The 26,268-nt window shown below is 50.0% G+C and overlaps 1 protein-coding gene across 1 annotated transcript in view; it reads right to left on the bottom strand.

Moving 5' to 3' along the window:
- Kndc1 (kinase non-catalytic C-lobe domain containing 1) overlaps nt 1-26,268 on the bottom strand; it is a 46,593-nt gene that overhangs the window by 15,296 nt on the left and 5,029 nt on the right. Inside the window, exons 2-17 of the mRNA XM_055608830.1 lie at nt 24,866-25,064; nt 24,163-24,221; nt 17,882-18,028; nt 17,396-17,513; nt 15,364-16,100; nt 12,688-12,802; nt 11,877-11,948; nt 11,730-11,791; nt 7,846-8,004; nt 7,027-7,104; nt 6,381-6,474; nt 5,774-5,936; nt 5,075-5,694; nt 4,650-4,794; nt 3,909-3,994; nt 2,469-2,878 (exon numbers count right to left, since the gene is read on the bottom strand). Of these exons, the coding sequence (XP_055464805.1) occupies nt 2,469-2,878; nt 3,909-3,994; nt 4,650-4,794; nt 5,075-5,694; nt 5,774-5,936; nt 6,381-6,474; nt 7,027-7,104; nt 7,846-8,004; nt 11,730-11,791; nt 11,877-11,948; nt 12,688-12,802; nt 15,364-16,100; nt 17,396-17,513; nt 17,882-18,028; nt 24,163-24,221; nt 24,866-25,064 (3,264 nt within the window). The remainder of the gene's footprint in view (nt 1-2,468; nt 2,879-3,908; nt 3,995-4,649; nt 4,795-5,074; nt 5,695-5,773; nt 5,937-6,380; nt 6,475-7,026; nt 7,105-7,845; nt 8,005-11,729; nt 11,792-11,876; nt 11,949-12,687; nt 12,803-15,363; nt 16,101-17,395; nt 17,514-17,881; nt 18,029-24,162; nt 24,222-24,865; nt 25,065-26,268) is intronic.

The following is a 26,268-nucleotide window of genomic DNA, read 5'->3' as shown; positions in this document are numbered from 1 at the left end:
CCTTCCTTCCTTCCTTCCTTCCTTCCTTCCTTCCTTCCTTCCTTCCTTCCCTCCTCCTTCTCTCCCTCCCTCCCTCCTTTTCTTTCCTTTCTTTTTAAGGTTTATTTTGGTGTAGTGTTCCAGGAGCTATGTCAGTCCCAGCAGGGAAGGTCTGATGGCGAGGATAGGATATAGCTGTCATATTGCATCCACAGTCAGTAGGCACACAGGGATGAATACTGTGTCTTTCTTTTGAAGTTATGCTTAAAAGAAACCAGCCATGTGAATTTCTTCCATGTGCATGTGAGCCCCAAGTCTTACTTCGGAAACCTACTAGCTGGAGGGGCTGTATGACAGGGTTTACCTCAGCTTTTCCTGGAGGCTGTGCTACCCAGGCTCTGGGCAGCTGTGGAAGGCACAGAACAGAATGTAGCTGCTCTGCAGTCTCACTGTGAAGCCAGGAAGCTTAGGACCTCTGAGTCCTGCTCCACCTCACTCCAGACAGGGCATAAATCCACTCATCCAGTGCTTACCCTCACCTGGTAAATGGTGTGAATCCACAGAAAGAAACTGGAGAAAACTGACTTGAACTATACAAGCTCTCCATTCATGGCCAGTACTTGATGAAGAAGCCAGCTAGATGCTTCTCCAGCTGTCCCAAACTGCCTGGACACTGCTTTCCCATGTCAGGTCCCAGAGGAGAGTCTGAGTTCTAGCATCAGACATCTTGGCCTCAAATCTGGTTTCCACAGGTTGGACTGCTAGCCAGTTTTTCCTTGTGGGTAGGGATTAGAGCCAGGCTTGGGATACACTATGAACTACCTGCCCTGAATTATCTGGGCTTCTCATAGGGAACCACTGTAATCTGAGGATGTCCAGATTAACAAAACTAACTAAAATGAAAATGCTAATTCCTCAGTCACGTGGTCCACTGTTTGCGAAATCAGCAGCTACCGGTGGCTGGTGTCTCTCCCAGGGACAGCGCATATCTAGAGTATCTGGTCAATGAGGGGCTATGAAGATTCAGAGCAGGCAGGTGAGCTGTGTTCCAAGCTGTGATTCGCTGTCTGTTGGTTCGAATGAGGCCTGAGGTCTGGGGGTCTCCACAGCTGTTCACCGAACACTCTTGTGGCCCTGCTGGGGACTGTCTGTACGCACTGAGGCATCGGAACACCAGAGGAGGCTCTTATGAACTCATTAAAGTCACTGTCAATAACCTTGGATTGTAGTGAGCTTTGACATTGGTCAGCACCAGTTTGCTCGATACTGAGCGGCAATTAGATTCTTTGAGTATTGTTTTAAATGATTTTAGAGAAGTATACATGATCTAAAATTCATGTACGCCATAGGATGGTGGAGAAGAAAATGCAGGTGTAGGCCCTCCTGTGACCTCATCCGCTAGCAGATGCCCAGGCTGACTCCGTCACAAGATCTATATTAAGTACGAAGGGCGGTAGTTGAGTTTCTGCCTACAATCAGATCTGATCCTGAATTTGTTATTAAATTTAGAAGCATTGATTTCTTGGGGGAGACGGGGGAGAATGATACAAGGGATAATTTAAGCAGGAGGGATACTGGGTTTAGTTGGATAGAGGCTGATGAATATAGATTGGATGTATATATATCAACAACCAGACGGAAGCAAAGTCACCACAAACTGTAGACGAAAAGAAGACAAAGATGGACTGAACTAGAGCAACTCTCTAAACGCCAAAAGCAAGGCCTGTTTGATGAGCACGAGAAGCAAGGCCTAGGCCTAGGCCAGAATGCTGTAGCAGCAGGGCTGCCTGTCTGAGGTGTGGACAGAACTGCAGAGATGTATATACGTAATTTGTAGCCATGCTCAGGCTACTGACCTCCACTCTCTCCTCCCAGCAATGGTCCTGCCTACATATACAGCACCTGCAAAGCTGTTGGAGTTCTTTTGTATACTATGCTGGCCTGCTAAATTAAGGGCTCCTTTCTTCCTACTGACCAGAGAAGAAACTTGGTGTTACCTGCCAAAGGAATCCTTGCTAGTTTACACTGACCCCAAGTCCAGCCTGAACTTGCTGCAGGCATGATAATTCTAGTGGTTTTTTTTTTCCTCACCTGGGGTCAAGACCCCTTTGGGAAGAGATGGCCACACCTGCAGCCATCTGCGGTAGACCTCACCCAACACTTACAATACTCACAGAGACCAAGTGACCCCTGAGTACGGTCACCTAGGAGCCACAGACACAGCTAATGGGAAAGAAAAGTCACTCCCTGCCTCCCTGCTGTGGGAACATGTACCCACAGTGTAGAGCCTCTAATAAGGGATAAAGGGAGTTGGACCACCAGAGTGGTAGAGTACAGAGAAGGGGCACAGCCTGGATAGGGTGTCAAGAGTCCTGTCATTGGGCCTAGGTGGCCTGGAAACCTTGCCGATCAAAAGCATCATTGTTTGTGGTGCTCCTAAGGCTACAAATGCCCTCCCAACCTGTACTGGGTAGATTCCCTGGACTCACTGGACTCTGGGCTTCCAGTTCTGTGTGCCCATTGGCCTTCTGCCTCTCCAGATCCTTCACATAGTTGTAGACGTCGGCTCCAAAGCAGTCAGCTTCGTAAAAGGCACTGGGCCAGCCAGGGCTGCAGTGCTGGGAATCAGCTGCACCCAGGGCCACAGCTGGACCACCGTCCTCAGGCCTAGCCACCGGGGCCACTGTGTCTGAGGCAGTGCTGGTTGGCTCCTGGCTTGGGCCTGGCTGTCCATCCACTTCAGCCTCTGGTTGCTGCTCTCGTGTGGCTTTTATTGACTTCTGAGATCGAAATCCAACCTCAAAGTTTCCCTGAGAGAGCGTGTCAGACTCTATATCTGACAGTGCCGTGGGTGAGCAGGGACCCCCACTACCCCAGGCCGTGGCTGGCTTCTCCTTGCCTTGAAAGAAAGACAATGGTCAGTGGGTAGCACCTCCACCTTCAGCTGTGGGGGAAACCCAGACACACTCATGAAGGACCCCAGCTAGCCATGGCTCTTTGTGCTAGGTGGAACCGAAAGGGGACTCCAGGAACAATGAGGTGCTTGTGAAAAGACAGTCTTAGGCAAGACCAGGTCCCCCAAATACTCACCCTGTTTCAAAGTTCTCTGGGACCTGGATTCTCTCCTCCCCCAGAACTGATCCCAACCAGGACCTGTTCCCTGTGGCCCCATCTGCTCTTCTGGGGCATTGAAAAATCAAACCTAGCTCAGTCATACACACACATTCTACATACAGACCTGTCAGGATACTTGGAACTCTGTCAGCGCCAGAAGCTTCTCTCTGTGCCCCCAGCCTTCTGGCTCCTTGGCCATCAGGAGGAGCAGGTAGATTTCGTGCCCAAGGCATGATCACCTGCTCCTTGATTTACTTACACAGTGAGAAAGCCACCACCGTGGTCTTATCACCGTCAGTAGACAGACCCAGATGATCACAGCTCTGCGCTTATCCCTAGAGACCCCTACATAGCTGGCTGGCCTCTCTTTCTCAAACTGCTTATTGAGGTTTTTGTTTGTTTTTGAGGACAGGGTCTCTGTAAGTAGTCCTAGCTGTTTTGGAGCTTGTTATGTAGAGCAAGCTGTCCTTGAACTCACAAAGATCATCTTGCCTCTGCTTCCCAAGCACTAGGGTTAAATGTGTGCACTGCTAGGCTCAGCTCTTTGAGCTTTAAGTTTATCTGGGGGTTCTGGCTAACAATCTAGAAGGCCAGCTCTGGCATTTAAGTGGCTTCTACTTGCAGAGGAGACATAAGTATCAGCATCATGCTGGCTAATGAAAGGATGGGAAACTGTCCCCTGATAACCCTGAGGGCTGGGCTTCTTAGCCCAGCACAGGGCTGTCCTTGACAGCAGAGGTCTTCCTGAAGCTGTCCAGGGGACCCCACTGAGAATAGTTCTTGCCTGACCTCATGATGCCAGCCATGTCTCTTACCGAGTCCATGCAGTGAGGGCCTTTTGCTGGACAGCGAGCATCTGCTGGGTGAGTGTTCTGGCTGGGCTCCAGACTCTTCAGAAGTGCTGGTAAAGGGAACATCAGTCAGTGCCCCGCCCCCAAGCACATTTGGATGAAGCCTCAGATCTGTGTAGAGAGATCCCAGCCTGGAGCATCACTTGAGCACACTGGGTAGGATGGGACCCTGTCATCTCCCTGGTGTCAGAACATCCTGGGTAGTGGCTCCACAGTGCCCTACTGGAAGGGGATTGGGTGTAGTCGAGAGATCCTTTACAGAGCTATAGAAATGCTGTTGGGTGCAGGGTCAGCAAAGTGTACTTCCCTGTAGTTATTTATTTGACTTTGTTTTTTAGACTATGTGGCCTCGTCTGACCTGGAACTCAATATGCAAACCACTCCCGCCTCAAATGTTGATGATGCTCCTGCTTCTGTCTTCCAAGTACTAGAATGACAAATGTATGCCACCATGCCTGGCTGCCTATTGCAATTTTTACTGTTAAAAAGTATAAGAATTGCCAGTCGCCAGTGGTTCCCCCCCTTCGTGCCCCCTGTCCCCAACTGTGAACACCAGCAACAATCACAAGCAACACCACAGAGTTGCCCTGGGCTGTTCTGGAGCTGCCAATGGGAATGAGGATGATGTAGGCACTGAGCCAGCAGGGTTTGCTGGCTTGGTCTGCCCGGAACTCTGGAAGGGGAAGTCTGGACCCAGATACTTACCTCTCAGAGGGTGAGCCTGACCCATTGACCACCTTGAAGAGGTTCTGCAGCAATTGCTCATCCCAGTACAGATCACAGAACTTCTCAGATATGGCGCCACAGAAGGTGGCGAAGGTGAGGTCTTTCAATGCGTAAATATACTCCCCTGGTTTACAAAGGATAGGTCAATCAGGTTATGCATGCGTTCCCTTGCATTGGATCACTGGGAGGAGGTCTCAGGGCTCAGGGCTGGAGGGGTCTGGGCTCCAAGGCTCTCTTCCTGTATGATGTAAGCAGGAAGCTGCCCTTGTTTGTCCTGACTGACCTCAGAATGACAGATGTGTGGACCCTTTAGTCCCCTTCATACTGATGCTCTCTGGACTGGATCTGCCTCCCTCAACTTCTCCCTTGCCTTGGACTTCCAGGGGTGCCCCATGCTTTCATACCCATGATCAGTGCCTCTAGCCCATTGTCCATGTAGCCATCAAAGGCAAATTCCTCCTGGATGAGGCGCATGGCTTCCTGCAGGGAGGGGCAGGCTGTCATCTTAGGTGGGGATGAGTTATCCACACTGGATAGACAGAGCTTGCGGTCTGCTGGCCGAGGCTTCTCAGGATGACCATCTGGGTCCCTAGGGCTGCCTGTACTTGTTGCAGCCTTGCTCCTGGGTGGTTTACATGGGTGTTGAGGGCCTGGGCTGGCTGAGGTGGCCCTTGGGGGCAGAGTGGTGCCTAGTGGTCCCTGAGCATTGGGCCTGTGCTCGGGGGACAGGGAAGAGGCAGAAGAGCTGGGTGTCCCTGATGTTCCTTTTTGCTGGGTGGCCAGAGCAGGGCTGTGTGGGCAGGAGCACTCCTTGGCTGAGCTCTGGGGCGCTGGGTCACCAGCAGGACTCAGTGGAGTTGCTCCCTGAAGCTCTGGATCAGGTGGCAGCTGGGCAGATGTCTTCAGGTCAGTGTCCTCAACAAGCTCCTGAGCTGCCTGCTTTCTGGTTCCCTCCCTGTCCAGCTGCCCACTTCCAAAGTCCTTGGGCTCCTCATTTGGCTCTGAGAACAAGGCAAGCTGGTCTCTGTTGAGAGAGACAGAGAACTCAGGAGGGAGGGGAACCTGTGCCTGGGGCCACTGCTAGCAGAAGTGGGGACGCTCACCTGGCAACACTGGTGTCTTGAGCTAGGACTATGGGCTTAAAGTGAGTGGCCTCAGAGGTGAAGGCTTCTGGCAGCTCGCAGGCTTCTTTGCAGCAGGGGGGTAGGCCAGGCACAGGCTCTGGGACAGCAACAAGTTCGGTATCATTGCTGACCTGCAGGAAGCCTGGGGTGGCAGGTAGTTGGAGGACAGGAGAAGGAGCGGTGAGTGGGGGGATCAGTGGATACCTTTGAGTGACCCCTCACTTAAGGTCCCACAGGTGGGCACCCCAGATGCCCACAGATTGCTTCCATGCCAAGCTTAGCCCAGGGGCTTAAAGGTGTGTGTGACAGTGCCTGGGAAGAACTGCTGTGAGGAGACAGGGCCATCAGCTGGGAGGCTGAGATGCTGCTAAGGTGTGTGTGTGTGTTCTCCCTTAAGAGGGAAGCCAGTAGGAGGAGTGGCTTGCAGATGATGATGTAGACTGGGGAAGGAAGGTTAGGTCTGGCTGTACAGAGAGCACCTTCAGGTGCTTTTTAGGCCAAGAGCGGCCCACATGCTCGAGCTGGTCGTCCTACTGTGGTTAAGGGGTACAGGGACCAATGAGTAGGAAGGCTTGGGGAGACCCACCTGGGCTACTCTCAGGAGCAGGCTCCATGGGAGGTTTCAGTTCGACCACTGAGAAGGCATTTTGGAGACCAATGGTCTCTTCCTCTGGGTGAACCTGGGGTGAAAGGTCATGAACAGTCAGTTAGGGCCAACAGAGGCTGAGGAGGTATAGTTGGGATGTGTGCTTTACAGCCACCAGACACAGCTTCCAGGCTAGCTCAAGAATCTTTCTGTGGCTTGGGGGAGCTGGCACAGACAGACAGATTCACAACCATGGAGGCCCCGATAGTGAAGCTGCGAAGGGTTTGTAGGGAATGTGAAGACTGTAGAGAAGCAATCCCCAAAGCCTGCTAGAGAGCCCAGTGTCCCTGCTCACTGCTACCCTCAGGGTGGGACCCCATTCTTCTGGAACCCCCACTCACTTAGAGGCTAACAGGTTCCTATGTAAAGGCTGTGGAGGAAGGGGGAAGGGTGGCAAGAGACCATAGGATAAAGTGCTGGCACTGTCAGTGGTTGGCAGCACCCATAAGAAGGGGCTGCTGGGAAGGCGGCTGGTCACTGCCTCTTCCCTAGATTCCCTCTAAGTGTACAGGAGACAGGCGGGGCCCTGTGGGTGCCAGTGGCAGCATGAAGGAATCTCTGTGAATTTTGGGGAACATCGCCTTGCCTTGCAGATGGATGCCCGCAGATGGGCTAGAATCTTGCTGCTGTCCATGCCTCGCTGAAGTAGGTAGTTGCTGCACACCTGAAATGAAGGAGATAGCCCACGATGGTCCAGCAGGGCAGGCATTGGCTCTGCTGCGCCTGCCCCATTTCCCCTGATATTGCAGATGTTAGTTCACAGGTCGATGCTCACTAGCTTGCTTGGCCACCTATGATGTCATTAGTCACTGCCCACAGGAGTCCAGGAGAAAGGGACCCCTGCTCTTACCTCTCTCTCTCTTGCTCTCTTGCTCCTCTCTTACTCTCTACCCTCTCTCTGTTGGGGCACTTCCCTACCCCCCCCCATCTCTGTCTTTCTTCTCCTCATGGCTCACTGAGACCCTAACTCTCTTCTGCTTCCCTCCCCCTGAATAAACTCATATAAGATCGGCTGTGTGCATGGAATTTTTATGTACATACTAACAGCAGGGAACGTTTGCGACTGAGACCTTTGTGCTTTTCTGCAAATCTTAGTCCTGGGCAGCCTGGTGTCTGGATTTCCTGTCATAGCTGTGAATAAAACTGGAGTCTCAGATAACAGGGCTCCAGTGGGGCTGCCTGGTATTGGGGAGTTGAGAGGTGGGGCGCTGGGAAGGAAGGTGTGATTACAGAGCCACAGCAGGTCTGGATCAGGATCATGTACAAGATGTGGCCATCCTTAACGTGCCACAGATAGAGGAATTCTGTAGTTAATGATGGTTAACATTAGCTTCAGCATCAAAGGCCATGGTCCCTCACCTTAACCCTTGAGACTGTTGAGTAGGCCATGCCATAGTGCAGTTACCTTGATGGCCTCGGCTGCAGAGGGCCGTTCTGAGGCATGGCGTCTGGCCATGTCCAGAAGGAGTGTCTTGAGCCTGCGTGGTAGGGCCAGTTTGTGGTCTCGGGGTACGCTGAACTTGGCTGCTGTCCACAGAACTGCAGCCACACAGTACACAGAGGCCTGGGGGACGGGGAGACAGAAGAGCAAGCAGTAGCAACAGTGGGGCCGGGGGAGCCCATCCCAAGGCACAGTAGCCTGCCCACAGCCTGGGGCCCCACCTTGGCTAGATATGTGGAGCCCAGAGTCATAGCCTGGGAGATTTACATGTTTAACAGAGCCAGGCTCCTCCCCGATCCTGTTTGGGTTTTAGACACTGGGGCAGACCACAGAAGGACTTGCTGTCTTCTTCCTCTTGAGGACACAAACTCAAGAGTTTGAGAACCAGTTGCTCACGTACCACCCAGATCAGTTGGGGTTCTCTCCCAACTAACAGTGTGCTGCCAGATGGCCAGTGGCTCTCCCAGGTGACAGCGGTCACTCTGTGTCTCAGGTGGGTGGGTGTATAGCATGGGATTTAAAATGCTCCGTCAGGCCAGTAGCTCACACAGAATGCTTCCCGTAGTTTTTCCTCAGCTGCCTCACCTGTAACACCCTTTGGCAAATGCATGTTCCTCGATTTTGCCTGGGATATTTCCTTTATCTTAATAAGAAAGGTCAAAGCAAAGCACAATAGTGGTATGCACTTTAATCCCAGCGTTTTGGGAGGCGGAGGCCAGCCTGGGTTACCCTATTTCAATCAGACAAAACCAAAACACTGGGTGGAGGAAGATTACTATTTCACGCTTCTGGGCCACCCAGTGTAGAGAATGTTTTGCTAATTGATTATTGGTCAGTTTTACCATTGCTGGGACCAACATCTGAGAAAAACAAAATAAAGGCACACTATACACCCTGACGTCTTCTCTGCAGCTTAGGCTTTACTCTCACAGCTTTAAGCGTTATCAGGGACTTGCTTGACTTTAACTTGCTTTCCTTTGAAATCTTTCCTTTGAGTCTCCAAGGCCCTGTAACTCCTGTGCTCTCTGCAGAATAAAGCATACTGTAGATGATGCCATGGGCCCTATCAGCTGGAGTCCAACTCACTTGGACCATGGCTGTGGTGATCTCTGAGTGTTTGGAAAGTTGAGTCCCAGGAAAACATTTTTTTTCTAGGCTGATTTTTGCAAGCAAGTCACCTTAGAACACTTTTTAACCAGAAAGGTCTTACAAAAGCCTTTACAATCGTTTTGTGTGGGTGGAGTCCTTCCAATTCCTGAGGTTCCCTCCAGACATGTTCCCCATTGTCTCAGCTCAAAATGTTTGGCTTCTTCTTAATGGTTGTACACTCTTCACCAATCTCTTTTCTTGGCCCCAACTTTCCAGATGCTTCTGTTTAGGGGAGTCTCAAACCTTACCACTCTACTTTTTGATCCTGTCACTGTAAATTCTAGCAACAAGCCATCAGCAATAATTCCACAACCTAAACAATACTGTCTTGAAATTTCCTCCATAAAAGTATTCAGTCCATTACTTCAGGCGTGGTTTGAAATGGTTTGACTGCTGTAGAGTAATATGTCTGAATGCTTAGCCACAGGGAGTGGCACTATTACGAGGTGTGGCATTGGAGGAAGTGCTTTCAGTGTGTAGGCAGGCTTTGAGGTCTTCTATGCTCAGGTTCCGCCCACTGTGGAGTCTAATTTCAGGTCTGCCCTCAGGAAAGACGGAAAACTCTCAGCTTCATCAGGCTCAGTGGCAAACACCTGTGACCCCCAGCACTCCAGCACTCAGGGAGGAGGAGGCAGGCGAATCTCTGTGATTTTGCAGCCAGCCTGATCTACAAAGTGAGGCCAGGGCAGCCAAGGCTATACAGAGAAGCCCTGTCTTGGAAAAACTAAAACCAAACCAAACCAAAACAACAACGACAACAAAATACTCTCAGCTTCTCCAGCACCAAGTCTGCCTGCCCAATAACTTGCTTCTGGCCACAGTGATAAACCACTGAAACTAAGCCAGCCACAATCAAATGTTTTCCTCTATAAGCGTTGCCTTGGCCACGGCATCTTTTCAAAGCAATAGAGCCCGAAGACAGCTTCTAAATTCAGTCTTACCCTTTCACGGTGAAAAAGCAGGCTGTTTACTAGTGTCTGCTTGCACAGTGGACCAGTGTCGGCATTTTACGCAGTCTGCATACTGCCCTTGGTATCCGGTTAGCCTCTCCCACTGTTTAAGTATTTCCTCCACAGACATTTATAACCAAATGAAGCTGTTATCTGATACCCTGGAGCTGGAGTTACTGGAAGAGCCACCTGCTGTGGCTGCTGGGGGGGGGGGGGGGAATAAACTTCGGACACCCTGCGAGAGCCGCGCTCGTTCTGAGCTCCCTGGGTGATCTCTCCAGCCCAGGAGAAAAAAACAAAAACAAAAAACTTCTTATTACTGTGTGTGGCCACAGTGTGTGTGTGTGTGGAAGCCAGAGGACAGCTCTGGTGTCAGTTCTTTCCACGGAATCCCCGGAATCCAGGGCTTGAACTCAGAGCTGCTAGGCTTACTCAGCAAGCGCGCCATCTTGCCGGCCCCGTCTTTGCAGTTTAGTATGTATAGCACCATTACTTCAGTTCTCTCTCTTTCCTGAGAGCATCTTGACACAAGATGTTTTGCAGAGGGTGAAAGGTCTCCACTTCTAAGGCCATGCGAGGGAGCTAGCTGCCATTTGAACTGTTTCCTTTGTACATAGAAAAACTGTCTCTTTTTTTTTTTTTTTTCTCCCTCTCGATCTTCAGCTTTCAGAGGTTTACTGTAATTTGGCTTTGATTTCTTTTAGGTTTATCCTTTTTTTCTCTCTTCGGTTTCTTGAATGTGTAGGCTTGTGTGCCATAATGGAATATTTTTTATTTGTTACTTAATTACTCTTCTGCCTTTCCCAGATTTGTTTTTTTTTTAATTTATCCTACATATTAGTGCTGTATCTTCAGGTCACGTGCATGCCAGAAGAGGGCATTAGATCCAATATAGATGGTTGTGAGCCACCATGTGGTTGCTGGGAGTTGAACTCAGAACGTCGGGAATAGCAAACAGTGCTCTTAACCGCTGAGCCATCTCTCCAGCCCCCTAATTCTAGTTTTGTGATGACATGAATTGATTTTCTAGGGCAAGCTTCTCAGGCATGTTCAATTTTTTGTTTTCATTGCTTTTACTTGTTCAAATGTCTTTGGTTCTAGCTCCCCTGCGGCTGTCGTGGGTGGCTCCTCAGCCAAAATCAGCAGACAAGGCCAGCACACCTGTGTCGCTCTCAGGGTCTCGGTTCTCAGCTAGCCACATGGACGCCATGTGCACTGTGCAAGCAGAAGTAGCCGGTAGGCCATCAGTCACTTCGTTCCTTCCTGGCCCTTTGGCTAGGAAGCCTGGTTCAGAGAGGCTCCTTTTGCCTGTGCGGAGTTTCCCAGGAGTCACTTCTCTAGCAGCAGGGTCCAGCAGATGAGATTGAAAAACCATTGGGCTTGTTCTGCCTTTCCTGGTATCACCTCTCTCCTTCACTCTTTCCGCCCCCTTTCCTTCACTCTTTCTACTTTCCCCCGCCCTTACCGTCCCAGGATCTGGCTCCTGCCCTGCTGGCTCAATCGGGAGGATCAACGAACCTGGTTCTTAGCGTGGCTGTTGCACCAGATTCTGAGTGTAACTGTTAATTTAGAGTTTATAAAAAGCCTATTGCCCCGTTAGTGGCGGAGTGACACCCGTGACTCTCGAGGACAGCAGTGAACGCTGCTATGCCACAGCCCCTCTCGTGAGGTGAATGCCACGTTTAGGCCCTCTGACCCCAAGACTGAATGGGCAGAGGGTATGGACGGCACAAGAGGTGATACGGTTACCTTCTCTGTCACCAGCTTCTCCTCTGACACCTCGGGAGCCAGGAAGAGAGAGTTGTAGGAGCCTAGAAGAGCAACCACAATTTGGTTTTCCTTCCCACCTTGACAAGCGGCTCTAGTTCTCCGAACCCTAGGGTGACCCGTGTGTACCATTGGCAGGGGGTGGTCCGAAAAACACAGTTCCGTCCTCGGCCACCAGCACGTTGTCCAGGCACAGGCGGGCTGCAACAGAGCAGATCAAGGATGCAGCTGCATGTTGGCAGCTCCCTCGCCAACACCAGGGGACTCCAGGCCACACAGAGACACCAGAGAGACCTGTCAAGACTGGACAGGCACTGGAGGGCTGGCCCTTCCATCCAATAGTTGCCTGGGAACATTGTTGGGATACATCACCCTCATTAATTTAAGAATAAACAGGAGGATGGGTAGGGACACAGCCCACGTTGCTGGGGACCCCTGGGAATGGCTGCTTGAGGGAGGTTGGGCTCTTCAAATTCTCCAGACTCATGGCTGAGGGGCAGCTTAACAGCAGACAGTCCCTGGGCAATATTTCTCTGAGGGTCCTCTCAGAGGCTGCCTTCATGACTGCCATGGGACACTTTGAGAGCACAGATGAACCATCCGTTTATCTGGCTATCTATCAGGCATAAACATGCAGGGTCACAAGCTGGGGCAACAGCCATCAGGGCCCTTGCCTCACCTTCCAAGACTAGGTTTCACTTCCTGGTGGAAGTGCCTCTCCTCTAAGGGTGGGAGGTATCATTGGCTCTAGGACCATACTGCAGGCAATTGTCTTTACTGTCCCTATTTTGTGCCAAGACCCAGGTGCTGCTTCCCCTGGGTTTGCTGCTGGGTAAAACTGGGACACTGCCCCTGGCTCCCAGCATTGATTTTGCCACACTCACTTCTCTTTCCCCCAGTTTTGGACCCAGGTCTCAGGCAAAGAAGGGTGACCCATCACCTGGGTGCTCCGTGTGTGTCTGTAGAGTGCTGAGGCAGGAGAGGCATAGGGCCCACAGCTCGTATTCCCTGAAGGGTCGGCCTAGCTTGGACAGAAGGTCCTGCAGGGACAGGCTCTGTGGGAGAGAAGGGTCACATAAGAACACTCTGTCCGCTTGGTGCCAAGAAAGGGTTTCCATGGAGAGTGCCAGGTGAACAGTGCCTCAGTTTCTGCATGCGGTGCCCCCTGTGTAAGGGACTGGAAAAGTTCTCCAAATTAAAAAACGAGTGTGGCTGAGTGCATGGAGAAACTGGAGTCCTCACCCATGAAATGGTACAGCTGCCATGGGAAGAAATGGTAGTTCCTCAGAGAATGTACATCACCTTAAGAGCCAACAGTTTCATTTCCGGGTATCCATACAATCTGAAAGGAAACTGGAGTAGCCAGTTGTCCACCCTGGTTCAAGGCCTTTCACCATTCACTAGATCCAAAAAGGGGAAGCAGCTCAAATATCCATGGATGAATGGATGGATAATGAAATGCGGCTCAGGGGCTGGAGAGATGGCTCAGTGGTAAAGATCGCTCAATGCTCTTGTAAAAGACCTGAGTTCAATTCCTAGCACCCAAACAGTAGCTCACAACCGTCTGTAACTCCAGTTCCATGGAATTTGATGCCTTTTCTGGCTTCCATGGGCACCAGGCATGCACCTGGTGCATGGCTACACATGCAGGCAAAACATTCATACACATAAATTAAAATAAAGGTTAAAAAAAAAAAAGGAAAAAAAATGTGGTCTATCCATGGGACAGAATATTACAGTATTGCTCAACCTTTAAAAGGAAGAGTGTTTTTACTTCCATGTGCTTGTGTGTTAAAATACATACTGTAAAACTTAATGTTTTAACCATTTCTAAGGGCATGGACCAGGACAATAAGAACATTCAGGAGCTGGGTATGGTGGCACACACCTGTAATCCAGCATTTGAGAGGTGGAGCCAGGAGGGCCAAGAACTCAAACTCATTCTTGGCTCCATAATGAGTTCCAAGACTCTTTAGGCACCATGAGACAAGAAGAAAAAGGAAGAGGAGGGGAAGAGGAGGGAACACTGCAGTGTTGGTTATTGATGAATCCTGAGGACATTACGCTGAGTGAAACAAGCTAGACAATAGAACAGAAGGTTTTTGATTTCACAAGTGAGGCTTGTATCTGTAAAGGCAAAAAAAAGGTATAGCAAGCGGTTGGTGAGGCTAGAGAGGGATGTAGGGAAGTCAGTGTTGCTGGAGGCAGAGCTCAGGCGTAGAAAACGGAAAACCTCTGGAGATAGCAGGTTGTGAATGTCCTTAAGACAGTGGGCCATGCACTTAGAGATGGTTAAAATGGTAAATGTTGTGTTTACATGCATTTTAACCCATCTTCAAGTGAAAAGAATTAATGGAGCCTAGGAGATAGTTCCTGCCTGTGGAGGCCACCTGAAGGTCTGAAAACAAGGTTACCACAGAAATGCACATGTTAGCAGGAGCCTTCAGAGGTCATCCCTTCACTATCCACTGCTCCTGTGCACAGAAAGGGTCGACATGTTCCACAGGTCAGCCTTTGCTCACCAGCTCATCTGTACTGCTTTTGGTGGCACCCTGTATCCTCGTGTGGGAGCAGTGAGCCTTGAACCCGAGGCGAGGACTCCCAGCTCTGGGCCATCCTTACGTGGGAGTCTGAGGTTTGGAGGCTCCTGGGCTTACTCTACTTGAGGCAGGTTGACCGGATGGTGAAGGTGAAAGCTGGATCCACTGGTCTGCTCTGCTCTAGTCTAAGCTAGTGACCTCAACTCTTTCCTTTAGCAGTACATTTCCTACTACAGGCTACCCAGCCACCGGTGCCTCTGCTTATCCATCTAGAAGATGGTGCTGTGAGGTCCCTGTGGGGAAATCTCAAAATGGCGGCAGAGAATATGTGTGTATCCCAGGCCCAGACAATGCAGAGCATCTGGAGCAGTGTCCCTACACCAGACATCTCTTTAAGTCACCATGGGACTTCTCCAAGCTATCATCAAATGACAATGTACACCACAGAATCATCTGCCTCATGCTCTCTCCTTTGGGGCAACAGAGTGTGGTGGGAAATGGGGCCGATGGTAGACATCAGCAGGAGGATGCCTAGGCAGATAAACATATCCTGGGCCAATGGCTCTGGTGTCCTTACCCTGAGAAATATGTGAGGACACAGAGCTTTGAGGAACCCATTGAGCAGCCAAGGGGGGAACACACTTACTGTTGTGGTCTGTACCTGGCCTGCAGACCTTTGCACTAGAATTTCATCCCATTGTGAAATAGGAACCTAGTCTGAAGTAGGGCTTGGGAAGTGATTGGGCCCTGAAGTAGCACTATAAGGAAAGATAATTAACCACAAGGATGTACCTATATATGGTGGGAGGGATGCAGGGATGGGGGCTGAGGTCTGAGGAAACTGGTGCTTTCTAGAAGTGAACATCTAGAAAGGCCACAGGGAACCCATGCCTGGGGGTGACATCCAGTACCTTCCTCAATTTGTATTTGAAGCACCCTTCAAAAATAAGAAGCTCCCCCCACCCCCAAGAACTGTTACTTACTGGCCAAGAGTGAAGGCAGGGAAGGGCAGGTCTTGTGTGAGCTATACATTAAGGCTAAGGAGACAGCCTTTCACGTGCTCCTTCATTACATACCTGTTCTGTGGTTGTACTTCCAAGCTGTCTGGACCCTTCTGGAATCCCCTCTTCACTCCTAGGTATTTGGCCTTCATGGTCTGAATCCCCAGGGTCTATAGGGCAGGGCAAAGGTTTGTATTCTACAGGTCCCTGGCTAGGAGATGAAGCCTCCAGCTGTCCCGAGGCTCCCGGACTCCTGTGTGGATTGCGACCTGCACTTGGTACCCTATCCAGCTGGGCTTCAGGCTCCTGCTCTGGCCAAAGTCTGCTTTTGGATTGTGTCTTGAAGCCAGAAAGGCCATTTTTCCCTTCCAGGAAGAGTTTTCTGGGGTCTGGGGGAAAGAACTCAGATATGGTCAGCTGGTTTCTCGAGCTGGTCAGTGACAGGCAGAGGGTGCTGGCCTCCGAGCTTTCCTGCAGTAGTCTGGGAAAAGTCTGAGCCTTTTTCAGTCGGCTTCGCCTGAGGATGTCTCTGTCCAGTTCGCCCAGGGGGCACCTGGCATCCAGAACAAGGGTGGCCAGCCCTTCCTGTCCTGGGCTCTCACCATTTCTCATGGGGGCTGACAGCAGTGGTTTGGGGGATGGGGCCCTGGGACCCTGACTGGCCTCCTGCTCTGCGTCTCTGGAGGCAGGAGGCTGGAGTAGGCCCCTTGGTGAGGACAGTGCCTCTGGATCAGTGCTGAGGTCTCCTGGCATCTTCTTGGGCCCCACATTTCTTGGAGCAGGTCTTCCCCTCCAGGTGTTCTCGCTGAGGTCTGAGCAGAAGGTAGGATATGGTTACTGCCGGGAAGCTTGGAACAGGAGTCTGTGCTAGGGATTGGTGCCCTGAAAGCAACCTCTGATTCTGTCACACTTCATCATCACAGACTCCCCCCCCGCCCCCCGCTAAAGTCTCACAGGGCAGGCTTACCTGCCTGTGCTCCCAGATTCCTAGGCCTCCCCTTAGCATAGGCTCCAGATGCCGCTAGGATCTATAGTCACATAACCCAGCCAATTAAAGTCTCTGAATGGAGGCTTTTGGTTCTCCTTCTCTGCTGAGCTTCCCAGGGGATCAGCCTTCACCCATCTAATTACCTTATCCCAAAGCTCCCAGTTTTCTATTATGATTACACACAAGTCACTCCCTAAGGGGAGCAACGGAATCTGGTGGCAGCCATAGGGCATGTATTCTTTTACACACACGGCATGCAGCATGGTCTTGCACACATGCTATGGCACACAGCCTAGCACACACACCGTGGCATGCAGTTTTGCATACATGCCACGGCGACTCTGCTGCCCGCTTTACTCAGTATCTTGTCTACGGCTCCACACTCAGGAGTTACACTCTGCCGTTGCTGGGCTGAAGCTGTCAGTCACCAACAGTGCTGCTTCCTAGTCAGGGAAGGACCTTCTAGCCACTCTGAGGCTTGGGGTGGCTGCCGAGGCCAGCACGGTCCTGAGACTACGGTAAGTTCCAGATGTGCAGCAACAGCTTTGCATGCAGAGGAGTGAGTACACCAGACAAGGCTGGCTGGAGTCACTAAACCCGAGTCTGAAAATTCCAGTGTGCGCCCGACATGCACGTGTGTGCATAGATATATAAACGAGCGTGCACACTTATGCTGGAGTGTGTAGTGTAAACGGGCATTTGTGTATTTGCATATGAAGTGGCCTAAACATGTGAGTGTGTTTGCATGGGACACACGAGCTGGATTTGAACAAGTGTGTGACGGTGAGTGTGGCATTTATTTATTTATTTATTTATTTATTTATTTATTTATTTGGGTTTTGAGACAGGATTTCTCTGTGTAGCTTGGGCTGTCCTGTACTCCCTTTGTAGACCAGGCTGGCCTTGGAACTCACAACCATCCACTTGCCTCTGCCTCCCTGAGTGAGTGTGGTATTTGTATGGCGTATGAGAACATATGAACATGAGTAAGAGTGCCCGTTTCCGTATGTGCCTATGGTGTGCATACTTCTGTGTGGGTCTGTATAGACGCACATGTGTCTCTGTGCACACGTATGAACGTGCGTGTAAGCATGTTTACATGTGGGTGATGGCGCTTACCCTGGAATGCTCCGAAGGACTCAATGGAGAGCACCCTCCTTCCAATGGCTGAGAGACTGCGGCACAGGCGGCATGAGGACACGGGCTGCGTCTTCTCCTCACACAGTGCAATGATGCTCTGCAGGTGCCACGGAGCCTCTCAGGTGTGCGGCTCCCCGAGGAGGCCTCGCCTCCTGAGACCCCCCAACTGCACAGCTCTGGGATAGCACCCGTCACCCCCAGATCAGGCCACCTGATTCCACATGCACTTTCTGGTCTTAAAAACAAAAAACAAAACAAAACAAAACAAAAAAAACAAGGGACATCCTGGCAGGAAAAGAAGACTCTGTTTTGTCCCCGATAACTTTCATTACCAAAAAAAAAAGTCTTCTTTTTCAACAAAGTGCAGTGCTTCCAGATTCTAGCCAAGGAAACTCAGTGAGGTTGCAGGGTCCGGGTCTGTGCTGCCTGTACCTGGGTAGCATGCATGCCCAGCTGGGAGCATACCTCCAGGTCTGGCCGGTCCCTGGGGTCTTCTGCCTGCATCTGACTCAGCAGTCCCTCCAGGTCAGGGCTCAGCTTGGGCTCCAGCTCCGGTTCTGCCACATACTCCAGGGCAGCCTTCAGTGTGGCCCCCAGGGAGTAGATGTGAGCCTGTGGTACCAGGGAGTGTTAGTTAGTACCTGCCCTGCAAGGGGCTGCTTTCCCCAGGCAAGACTCTGGGCTGAGCAGTCCAGCAAGGCATAGAAACCCTGTTCTCGCCAGTGGCCTATTTTGCCTTAGGCGGCCTGCACAAACAGGATGCGAGCAGGAGGAAAGATGAGTTTGCTTTTGGTTTGAAAGCACACACTGTCCTGTGTACAGGAGAGTGCGGGTGGGCTCTGCATGAGACTGGGACACCAGGTGTGTGAAAGGCCTCCATGGGAGTGGGGGAGGGGAAGCCAATGTTATTCAAGATGGGCTCCCTTCCTTCTTTATCTGTTCACAAAATGAAATCACTACATGAAGTCAGAATCTTTTTCTTTCTTTCTTTCTTTCTTTCTTTCTTTCTTTCTTTCTTTCTTTCTTTCTTTCTACTTTAAATTCACCAATAACCATCTAAATTTAAGGGGCACAATGAGATGTTTCCATGTGTGTTCAATGCATTAACTTACTTGATTTTCCTATTAAAAATCCTGCTGTCTTAATCACTGGGATTCCTGTGGGTTTTGTTGCTCTTGTAAGTGACACACTTAAGTTATATTTCTAGCTGGAAACTGTTGATACAAAGGAACCCATTCATTTTGTTCTCTATGTTGCTTTCATACATTGGAGGTCTTTTGTCTTTTAGGCCCAGGTCCTCTGTGCACCTGCCTTGGATTTACCCCATGCTGTGTCCACTCTGCTTAGGGTCTTTGTCTGCTGCACTGTCAGCCAGTGTAGAGATCCTGACTGCCCCTTGTAACAGACCAACATTGCCTTTAGAGTCTTGATTGTCCCCTTACATTCTACGAGGGGAATATGGGTGAGGAGAGGGGACTGCAGACTTGCCCTCTCCTGTCCAGTGAATATCAGCCTCCTTGTCCTTTAAGTGCTTCCTCACCACCCTGACTCCTCCCCAGATCCTCGTTTCCCTTGAACTCATCCTTCAGTCTGTAGCCTGAAGTCTACCTGCTAGCAGAGGCCTCCTGCCAGCCCCTTGACGAATCCTTATTTCATTTCATCTCAGCCTTGCTCCCATCATCATGGTGATTTTGTGTGGACTGTGGTTTCAAGCAAATGATAGGTGACAGGACTGAGCCATCGTGCCTGGTACCACCGGAGCCCATCAGAATGACAAGGGCAAGAAAAACTTGTGTATGTGGAGGAGGGGATATTGCAGAGGCGGCAGAGTGGGGTGGGGAAATTGTTAACTGCCGGAAGCCAGTCAGGCTGTGGGAGTTTTGGACAAGGGGGCTGACCATGCTCAGTTCTGAGAAGACTGGCTACCACAAGCCTAGGGGATTCTAGAGCCTGTGTTGGGGGAGTTGGTCTCACAGTGCAAGCAAACATGTGTCTAGCTAGATGATGTTGGAACACAGAGGATCCAGGGTAAATGCACTAGTTGTTGGAAGGTTTTAGAAAAGGTGTTACCTGAGCCAGAGCGAGGCTGTCCAGGACACACGCTTGGACTCTGTGCTCCTGCCACTGTTAGGATCATCTAAACTGTTGAGCGCCCCTGGCAAGCTCCAGCAAAGGCCTCCAGAGTAAAGCCAGTCTGGGGCAGTGCTAAGACCCTGGGCTCCACAGCTCAGGCTAGGGCCGTATGTCCCGGGGTGAACATGGGAGCACTTCCCGGTGCACATACAGGCTTTCCATAGTAAGGGTACCGTGGAGAGGACTGACCGTTCTCATGTTTAGAACATAGGAAAGTCACTGATCGTCCAGGGAACTGAAGAAGCTCAGACCCTCTCTGATATACATTTTCTCCCCCACCCCCCTCCAGCCTCCCGTTTCCACCCTGGTGAGCCACTCCGTGTGCACTGCAATCAACCCACAGGAAATCCCCTCCCCACATTGCTCCTCCCCTCCGGGAGCAAAGGATCCTCTCAGGCTCTGTGGCCATTTGCTCTGCAACTGTGGGAACACACTGCCCTCTACAGGAAGAGCCCCGTTCACTAGTTCCTAGAGGCAGATTTCAACCCATTTTATTCACCGGGGTAAATAAATAAATCAGACAAAATGCATGCCACAGAAGATCCAGACAGATGGGTGAATGAGCCTGAGCTATATGGAAAAGGCTTTCGTCCGGATCAAGGAACACAAGGATTTGCAGAACAAAGGAAGCCTGCACGCGCTCTATCCAGCAGGTATGTGTGGACAGTGCTTCAGCCACAGCCTAGCTGAGCCAGAAAGTCAAAGGAAAAAAAAAAAAAAGACAAAGATGCACTAAAAAGTCCCAGTGTGTTCAGAAATAAGAAACAATGACAGAGGATGAATGCTTTCCAATGACTACATTCTCATGACAGCCCTCACAATTCGGGGCAGAGGAGTCAGCCTCCACCAGCCCTGCTGAGTCCAGCCACAGGAAGCAGAAGAGGGTGATATCAACATTTCTGTTGGACAGCCACCCTGGGGATGGTGGTACCAGTTTCTCATTGTGATGACTCCATTTGGATACCGACCGCAGCTTTTGAAAAGTTACAGGGCTGTATCCTTGTTACATTTGTGCCTTCTGTGTATACGTCTTCATAAAAGGGAAACCCCACCTATTCACCTAGCTGAATAACTCATGTACTGTACCCCGCACCCCCCAAATGCACAGAAGCAAACGTGGTGTGACAAAGATCACATGCTGAGGGAGATTCACAGCAGGAAATACTGACTCTAAGAAGATGAAGATGGATGAGCCGAGTTTCCCACTGAAGTGGAGAAAAAAAAAAAAAAGATACAGCCATTGAACTCAAAGCAAACAAAAGAAAAGAGAATAAGAAACAAGAACCAGAGGCAAAGATAGAATCAGAAATAAGAACCCATAGCCACCAAGAGACTCCCCCAAGGACCAGAAGATGCAGAGGTCGCTCTGAAAGAACTACCTAGGTAAACAGCCCGCCCCCCCCCCCCCCCCACCGGGGAGCCTGGCAGGAGAAAGAAAGAGAATGCAAAGAAGAATGGTCCGGTGTACAGAAACAGGAAATTTTGCAGACATCACCAAGACGCAAAGGGCATCACCTGCAGCACATTAGGTGCATGTTTCTTCTGCTGTAGTTAAAAAAAGGAAGAAAAACAACCTTTGGTAGCACAAACAAGGCCAGTGCTACAACTGTTAAAAATTGATGGCACTTAGAAATCATTCACAAAGGGAACCGCTGTCCTTTTCAACGAGTCTTCCCAGACTTTCAAGGCATAGATCATTCCATTCTTGTACAAACAAAGCAAAGAGACAAGCCCAGAGCAATCCTGAAACTAGCTCTGTTCAGAACCATTTGTAGGGTAGAAAGGTACCAGCTGCCCATAAAAACCCTGGGAGAGCCTTAATAAGTGCTCATCAGACTGATCTGACACTTGGCTAGCCTAGGTTTTCTTAAAATGGGAAAGGGTAATAATACTAGGGCATAAAAATGTACACATTAACATCTCAGTGAAGGAAATTATATGATCGTTTCAAGGGGACAGAAGAGATATTTCATAATTTGAAATACCTATTCACGGGAAACCTTGATAAGCACAGAACAGATAGGAACTCATGTGGCCAAGGCCAGTGCCATCCATATGGTCAGATCAGGGTAATCAGCTCCCCACGGCAGGATGAGTGATCTCTGCACTTCCACCATAGACTAGATGCTGTCCTCACTGAGGACTGGAATGGAAATAAGCTTTGTCCTTGGAGGAGACAGTATGAAACACAGCTGATTTAATCAGTTAAAGAGAAAAAAAAAAAAGAATGAAACGAACCTCTAAGTTGCTAGAAATAGTAGCAAGGTTCTGCAAGATGGTTTGATATTAAAGTGGATAAAGTTAACAAAGAAACATAAAATTGAAAGTTAAACCATAACCAAACCATGGTTTTTAGGATGGGTTCAGAACCTGATATTTTTCTCTAAAGACAGGGTCTCACTGTGTAGCTCTGGCTATCCTGGAACTCACTATGTACACGAGGTTAGCGTGTACCACCATGCCTGACCTGATAGGTTCTTAGGAGTAAATGTAATACATGATATCCAAGACCCAGACAGTAACATCCTTAAACCATTCCTAGGAGATGTCAAGAGAGACAACAATGGGTTGAGAATATAGCATATACAGTTATAGTGCTTGCCTAGCATACGAAGATCCGCAGCTATGCAAAACCCAAACATACTGGTGGATACTTGTAATCCAGACACTTGGGAGGTGGAGGCAGGAGGATCATAAATTCAAGGTCATCTTTGGATACATACTGAGTTTGAGGCCAACCTGGATTACTTGAGATCTTGTCTAAAAAGATAAAAAAGGAGAAGTAGGAGGGAGAGAAGAAGGAAAAGTTGAAGGAGAAAGAAGAGGAGGAGGAAGAAAAAAACAAAATGAATAAGTATAAGATGGCTTGAAGCTAGAGAGATGGCTCAGAGGTTAAGAGCACTGGCTGCTCTTCCAAAGATCCTGAGTTCAATCCCCAGCAACCACATGGTGGCTCACAAGCATCTATAATAAGATCTGGTGCCCTCTTCTGGTGCGCAGGTGTACATGCAGGCAGAACACTGTACACGTAATAAATAAATCTTTAAAAAAAGAAAAGAAAAACTAAGATGTCTTAGAGAAGAACATAACAACATGCACTCTACCCAGACTGATTCATTCTAGTCACCATGCTGACAGAGCTTTGATGGAGCTCAGTAAACAGATTTTACACAGACTACAAGGTGGTGGAGGCTGGCACATAGGTGGCCCTTCAGGCATGCTCTACACCAGGCCACAGGGCTTGCCAGGAAGTGGGTAGTTAAGAGAATAGGACTGGAGCTCACACATGAGTGAATGACCATGGCCCAGAGTAGGATGGACATCTGAAAGCTGACTGCCGTTGCCTGGATCCTGATGGATGGTAAGTTGTGGGTGTATTGCAGGTAGCCAATAAACAGAGCTGGGAAAATGGCTAGCCATCCACAGAAAAAGATAAGAGTAATATCACACTGGGTGAAAAAAAATCAAGTGCCACGGTAAGTAGTCTGATTTTATTACATTACTGTATAAGGGAACGCTATATTGTAGCATCAGTGTCTATCAGAACATCACCCTGTACACTGAAAACATAAACTTTGGTCTGTCAGCCATGGTTTAGTGAAGCTAAGGAAACTAGGCTCACTGTGAAGACTAGATCTTTGAAACTCTTGGTGGAGAATGACAGTGAACTTGACACAAGCCTCAGTTATCTGAAAGGAGGGGACCTCGACTGAGAAAAGGGCATTTCCTTAATTAGTGATTGATGGGGGAGGGCCCAGCCCATCATGGGTTATGTCATCCTCGGGACAACGGACATGGGTTCTATAAGGAAGGGGGCTGAGAAAGCCATAAAGAGCAAACCAGTAATAAGCACCCTCCATGGCCTCTGCATCAGCTCCTGCCTCCTGTTCTTGCCCTGTTTGAGTCCTGACGTCCTTTAGTGACAGACTGGGATGTGGAAGTGTAAGTCAAATAAATTCTTTCTTCCTCAAGTTGCTTCGGTCATGGTGCTTCATCACAGCAACAGTAAGCCTAACTAAGACACATGGGCAATGCAGTCAGACCCCATTTCAGACCAAACAAAACAAAGAAACGCCTTCTGTCAGTGGACACTGGTAGGCATTGGATCCCCTGGGTTTGGAGCTAAGCACGGTTTGAGCCACTTTGTGGGTGCTGAGAACCAACTTGAATCCTCTGCAAGAGCGCTTTTAACCACTGAGCCATCTCTCCAAAGACATATTTTCTTTCTTAATTTATTTATTTGTTAATTTTACCTCCCAGTTGCAACCCCACTCCCACCTTTCCTCCCAGTTCCACCCTCTCCAGAGGTATTTCTTAAGGGCAGTGAACACCCAGCCCATTGGCTTTTCTGGTTCCTCCCAGCAGTCACTGGTGAGGCTGGGAGGCTCTCTGATTTGACATTGCAATGAGTGAACCCAATACCAACCCTGACAGAGATGTCCAAGGCCACTACTCCCAAACACCCACATGTCTTGCAGTAGCCACCAATGATGAAGGTGGGGGCCCCAAAGGCAGCCCCCACTGGAGACAGCTTACACAGGACTATGGTAAGAAAGATAACTCCAAAGATGAAGAGGGCAAGGCTTGGTGAGTCACCACTTACTAGTACTCACCTCAAAGGTGTTTCCTGTCAGGTCAAACTCTGGGGGTACAAAGGCACCCTCGGGGTCATCTTGGAGAAGAAAAGAGAAGGCATTCTGATTGCACCCTTTGGTGAAGAAAGATCCCCACCCCCCAGAGCTCAGACCCTGGTAGCCTCCTGGGACAGCCAGGCAGAGGATGCATCCCCCAGAGCCTCTGTCTTTTTATTCAGGCTGATGCCCCTAAGGAAGGCTGTAAGTGTCTGAGGCAATGATGCACCACACTTGAACCATAAAAAGTTCCAAAGTGGAAGGAGAAAAGACATTTCTTTTGGATTCTTTGAAGAAGGTACTCTGGCTTTTTGGAAAAAAAAAGTCAAACTTTCCCTGCAAGGGGCCTAATGGGTGGTCAGCGTACCTGGCCAGGAGTGCCAGCTATGGGGAGACAGTGACCCAGGCATCCTCTTATGAACCATGGCTGAGCACTCTCTGAGGGAGGGTATGGCAGTCTTAGGATAGTAGGTTCACAGGGGCCACCCAAACTCAACATCCAGCTTGGCTTTCTTCCTCAGCGTTCCTGGACCAAGGATCCCATCAGAGTCCAAAGGAAACCCAGGGTTTGGGCCCTCCCTTATGTCCTCAGCCAATTGGTGCTCACATCCAACTTCAAGGGTACCTCTTCTGTGTTGCCCTGGGTATCCCCTCCACCCCCACCAAGTTCCCTCCCTTTCCTTACCACTGAGCTGCTCCATGAAACACACATTTCCACTGGTGTTGAAGGCCAGGGTGTCAGGTGTGATGCACAGGGTTTGGAAGATGGCTGCATGGGCGACACTCCGCATGGACAGGCTGCATTCTAGGCACACAGCCCAGGCCTCCTGTTCACTGAGGCCTCTGTCCCGTAGGGAGAGGATGTCGGCCAGAGACACATTTTCCTGCCAAGACAGACTTGGTGTGAACCCACAGAGGGCTGCCCCAGGAAGGACCTAGTACTCCATGCTGAGAATAATGCTCCAGGGAAACAGACTTCACCTACAGTCAGGAAAAGGGTCTTGGGTCAGGCCCCTTTTAGACAGTCATCCTGCTGTTCCTTGACTATCATAACCATGAAGCATTTGGTGAAGCCACCAGTGCTGCACAGAACAGGCACACACATTCACACATACCTGTCTCCACATACGCACACTCACGCTTAGTGAAAACACTCCCATACAATAATACACACCCACGCTTACAAACACAGCCACGGTTGCCCACACTTGTTCACACACACTCGGACTCATTCGTATTAGTTGTCACAGATTGCAAGGCTCTTGCCTGTCAGGTCCCTGTCATCTCCTATGCTCATGTGTTTGCGTACCACCCACTGACAGGTGTGTGTGGGTGTTTCTTTGGGAACTGAACTGGGGGGCTGGTGTTGGCAAAGGATGTGGATACCCCTTGCCTGGGGTAGTAAGGTGGTGAAGAAGGGGCAGAGCCTTGGCTTCTCCAGCCGTGGCTGTGGCCCCGGGACATAGACTGCTCAAGTACAGGCAAATGACAGTCCTTGAATTTTCTGCCTCTAGCTGATATTGTGAGGCATCCCCACAAGCACAGATCTCAGATGAGAAGACAGAGTGCTTAAACCAACCAAACAAGCAACCAAGCAACCAGCCAAATGGGTGAAATCAAGAGCAGGATTCTCAAGCGGCTGGCCTGAACCTTTAGGTTCCCTGTGGGCATTAGACCCTGCATATGCACAGGCCATTTGATTCTTGGAGTCCAAGGTGGGGCTCGGTGAGGTCACTTGGATGCACAGGGTCTGGAAGGTGGCTGCATGGGCGATGCTCTGCATGGACAGGCTGCATTCTAGGCACACAGCCCAGGCCTCCTGCTCACTGAGGCCTCTGTCCCATAGGGAGAGGATGTCGGCCAGAGACACCTTTTCTCTGTGACAGAAGCTCCTGACTGTTAGGCTATTTTTCTAACCAGGGCTCAAGCCTGTGGTTTCTTAGTAGTACCAATGACTCCTCAGAATTCGGGAGCACCCAAGCACCCAAGCTCCCAGTGATGTCCACTGACCCTGGCTGAAAAGGCACACACATACACTGCACACACACACACACACACACACACACACACACACACACACACACACAC

This window comes from Psammomys obesus, unplaced genomic scaffold, assembly GCF_907164565.1.
Source record: "Psammomys obesus unplaced genomic scaffold, mPsaObe1.curated_primary_1811, whole genome shotgun sequence".
Lineage (NCBI taxonomy): Eukaryota > Metazoa > Chordata > Mammalia > Rodentia > Muridae > Psammomys > Psammomys obesus.
This window is presented reverse-complemented; position numbering and strand designations above follow the sequence as displayed.